Below are 4,378 nucleotides of genomic sequence, written 5' to 3'. Positions count from 1 at the left end.
TCTTAATTAAATCTGCCACACGGTATTATCAAGGATTTCCATACAATCCTGTCAAAGTCACAGCAAGTTCTGCTTCCTGTTCTTCATTCCGCCAGAGGGATGTTTTATAAAATTATATTTTTACAGGCACAAAAACGGAATTTAACCAACACTGAGGTTTTGATGTCAGACTAGATGGTGCGAAATGTGTGTCATTCCAGGAGAAGTAAATGCAATGTCACGGCTCTTTACACCCATTCTGATCTTTTTGATCCCAAGTAGCCAGCACTGCTACAACTTGATTGCCCAATAGAAGCTTTTAGCTCAGCTGAAGAGTAACATCCTAAAAGCTTGCTCTGACTTCCAGAAGAGTAAACCCCAAGATGGGACTTGACCTGGGGTCTCAAAGTTAGGGAAGCCTCTTTGGTGAAGGTTTGCTGTTGCCCATGTCTCAGCTGCTTGTATGGAATATGGTGCTGGTCACTTATACACAGGGGCACGTCATTACTGCCTTGATTAGCAGCAAGGCTGTCTGCTAGACAGGGCTTATTGCTGTTACTGTTGAGGTTAGAGATGGCAGTTTGCTGGGAGACGATCTTCTCTTCCTCCTGAAGTTCTTCTTCATCTTCAGAATGAAGTGAGCAAGACACTTCACTAGTATGACTGTTGTGTGTCACTAGATGTTGATGGCCTTTGTCCTCTGGAGGTGGTGGAGAATCCTCCTGCTTGTCAGCTGCAGGCTGAAATGAACTGTGCTCATCCTCTGCATGGAGACCTTCCATCGGTTTATTTTGTCCATTTCTTACTGCCATTCTTTGGATGGCAAAGGCTAGATCAACAAGGCTAAGCAGAAAAGAGAGGCCACTCACCCCCCAAATGAAAATCATCATGATCGATTTTTCAGTAGGCCTGGAGATGTAGCAATCGACCATGCTGGTACAAGGAGACTGGTAACAGGAAAAGCGTTTAGGAACAAAAAATCCGAAGAGATAATACTGTCCAGCTCCAAAGCTAGCCTCTGCCAGTGTTCTTAGAAAAAGGTGAACAGTGTATGCCCAAGAAAAATCAGGGATATTCAGAAGATCTGCCTTGCAGGATGGTCTAGTGACTGCAATGTTTTTGCAGCGTTCCTTCAAAGCTGAATGGCCAGCTAAGGCCTTCATTCCTTCATATCTATATGGCAAACAATGTGCTGTCACAACATGGATGGCTACTTTGTGCAGAACATAGATGCTGAATACAGCATAAGGTAGCAGAACAGACACTGTTTGAATGAGCCAGAATCGAAAGTGAGAGACAGGAGAGAAAATGTCATAGCACACGTTAGAGCATCCTGGTTGTAAGGTATTGCAGATAAACCGTTCTTGTTCATCTTGGTAGAGGGGGTATCCTGCTAACACTATCACCACCATTCTCAGCAAGATTACTAACGTTAGCCAGATCTTTCCTAGAGAGGAAGAAGAAATGGTGATAGACTCACAGCACAGAAAATGAAATCTAACAAGAGGCTCATATTGTTCACGCTGGATTACATTATTTATGAACAAAAATCAATTGGAATCTTTCCATTTACTTCAGTGGGCTTTGGATCAGGTCCTTAATTCTACAGTCCTTACTCCATTAAAACCCTTAGTAATATTGGGGCACGATCAAGCATTAATTGTTCTGAGTACCTCTCATTTATTTAATTTTTTCCATCAGACTCTATGCTTCTCAGGACCAGATCTTGTTTTGTTAGATCTTTGCAAAGTAATGTGTACACAGACATTGGTCTCTAAAGAATTAAATAATAATTTTAAAAAAACCTTCTCCAGGGCTGTGGAGTTCGGTTGGTTTGAAAAAAAGGGCAGTTAGACTGAAAAAAGCTTGCATGTTATATCTTAGGAGTTTTTACTGATATATAAAATCTTTGGACAAACACTAACAACAGAAAAATTCAACCACCAGACGGGATATTTTGCAAAGGGGAAAAAAAGAAAACCAAAAAATTAGGACTCGAAACATTTACTGGAGTGGTTACTGAAACTCAGTACTACCACTATACTTATCAATATATGCAGATAGAGTTTGAAGCCAGGACATCCTGAGTTTCAGTCCTGGCTCTGCCACTGACTACCTATGGTCTTTGGAATGTCATTTAATAATCTCTCTGCCTCGGTTTCACTACTTAAAGCAAAACAATAAGGGGGGTTGAGTGATTCATATATACTTATCTACATTAACACAGGATAAAGGTTAAGGATTCAATTCTGCTTCCAGATAAATGCAATAGTAAAAATCTTTGACAAGAGTAGAAGCAGGAGTGGGACCGAATTAATGGTTGTGCAGAGCCCTAGAAATCTAAAGTACTGAGTGGTTCTCTCTGGTATAAACACACGTGGTTTTACAGGCAGAGAGTTGGTAAAATAGCCCCTGTAGGTATTGTTAAAAATAACACTTTTTACAGAAAAATTATTAGGATTTTGCTTTTAGTGTATGCATACTTACAGTCTTAGACAATCGCCTCTCCTACTTGCCAAAACACTAAGCACTTTTTTATAACATTTGTGTGAATCTTAAACATTTAAATGTTTGTAAAACATTGGGGTGTTAATATTTATTGGCATGCATTTGAGATGAGCTACATACCTCTCTTATGGCCAGCAAGAGAGACAATAACAATAACACAGCTCTCAGAAATGGTGAAACTGGGCAAGAATATATAAACAACTTGATAACTCCATGAAACCGCAGAATAGGTGATCATATTGAAACCCTCCCACAACCAACTAAACAATATATTTCCTAACCACAAACTGTTTCTGATGGCATTCTTGGTGTTTTCAGTTGGCTATTCTGGTGGAGAAAAATGGCTAGTATATGAAATCAAAAGTAGCCCTTAACAAATAATACTCTGTACTTTTATTATGCTTTTTATGCAAGGATCTCAATGTTTCAAAACCATTTATGAATTAAGCCTCTCAACACCCTGGGATGTGTTAGGGCATCAGTTTTTAATTAGAATGTACACATGAGAGAGTTCCGCTTAAAAATCACTTGATCCCTGTTAGGTTAGTACTATAGAGACAAGGTGGGTGAGGTAATAACTCTTATTGGACCATCTTCTTGGTGAGAGGGACAAGCTTTTTACAGATAACTCTGTGCATCATTTTCCCTAAGGGCTCAGTTCTGCAGACAGTTACTCAGCAAGCCATTTCATTGACAGTTACTGGGATTACTTGCTGCAGTGAGCAATGTCCTGTAATAAATATTTACAGGACTGAGCTGTAAAGGCTAAAGTCGGTTGTCTTCAGTAGTCTTTGGATCTGGCCCTAAGTCATTTGCTCAAAATTACAAAGTGAATCAGTGATGGAATCTTATTAAAAGAAAAAAAAAAAGACAAGACGGAGGTCATTGTCTGAGAAAATTAAAGGGCATTTTTAATATGCACTTGAATGCTGTAAACTTTTAAAACCCAACTATGAAAAACAAGATTGCTTAATCACCAAATAGTTTATTGAAAAATGTTTTGTTTTCTTCTCCCTATGTTATTTACTTCACTGTTAAAGCGGGCTATGTCATATAATGGAAAAATGTACTTTTTACATCTGCCTTGAGCTTTGAGTGTTTCATTACAGCTCTCAGTAGAGCTGGGAGGAAACTTGGTGGGTAAGAATAGCCAGATTTGAAAGCTCCCCTCCACCCCCCTCATTCATTTCTAACATTTAGATTCCTACTTCATCTGCTATGAATATTTTCTATTTAAAAAAAAATCAATCAACAGCTCTTATATCCCATAGCAAAACAATTAACTCTCTTTTGGAAGGGGGTCGTGGAATGGTCAGACTGATAGCTGGAAATGAAAGCTGATGAACAGGGAAGAAACCTGGATGATTTGGGGGGGATGAAACTCTCAAAGAAAGAGCACACCTTTTACAGATACTTACCTACAATCGTAACATTGTAGTTGAGAGTGATAATCAAAAACCCCAGTGAGTCCCAGCGCTCCATCTTTTTGAACTAGTTCACTACACTTTCAGCTTCTGAAAGCTTAAGGAGGATTCTGGCATTTTCAAAGCAAATTAGACCTAGACAGAGAAGGAAGAAAATAAATATATGCGGGGAAAACAATCATTAACAACATTATTGATGAAGAATTATTTTTATGAAAGAGCTAAATAGGCCTGCTGACTTTTGCAAATTGGGAACAAACCCTCCCTAGGAAATACAGTTGATTTCACAAAAGTTCTAGCTTCACAGATCTATTTGCTGCACTTACCTCTGTGGTCCCCCTGTCCTGACAACTGCAAGTAGACAAAAGGCAACAGAAGTAATCTCAACCATTGTGGGCTATTCTTACCCTCCCAGGGCATTCCAGCCTCCTGGCATTGCTGGGATATTTCAGTGGCAAAAATCAGAC

The 4,378-nt window shown here is 39.3% G+C and overlaps 1 protein-coding gene across 1 annotated transcript; it reads right to left on the bottom strand.

The window, feature by feature from the left end:
- Nucleotides 1–227: 227 nt before the first annotated feature.
- Nucleotides 228–4,016, bottom strand: GJD4 (gap junction protein delta 4). Its single transcript, XM_073329585.1, has 2 exons — nucleotides 3,906–4,016; nucleotides 228–1,426 (listed from the first exon to the last, which is right to left on the bottom strand). Exons 1-2 carry the CDS (start codon nucleotides 3,967–3,969, stop codon nucleotides 228–230), a joined length of 1,263 nt encoding a protein of 420 aa, XP_073185686.1. The 5' UTR covers nucleotides 3,970–4,016.
- Between the last annotated feature and the right edge of the window lie 362 nt (nucleotides 4,017–4,378).

Source organism: Lepidochelys kempii, chromosome 2, assembly GCF_965140285.1.
Source record: "Lepidochelys kempii isolate rLepKem1 chromosome 2, rLepKem1.hap1, whole genome shotgun sequence".
NCBI classification, from domain to species: Eukaryota; Metazoa; Chordata; order Testudines; family Cheloniidae; genus Lepidochelys; species Lepidochelys kempii.
The sequence above is the reverse complement of the archived record's forward strand: the minus strand, read 5'-3'. Positions and strand labels throughout refer to the sequence as shown.

Bases quoted from the DNA above. Each gene is read 5' to 3' on its own strand.
- GJD4 (XM_073329585.1), bottom strand. From the start codon at position 3,969: ATGGAGCGCTGGGACTCACTGGGGTTTTTGATTATCACTCTCAACTAC. The intron at 1,427-3,905 runs GTAAGTATCTGT...CTTCCTCTCTAG, and splicing joins CTACAATGTTACGATTGTAG to GAAAGATCTGGCTAACGTTA.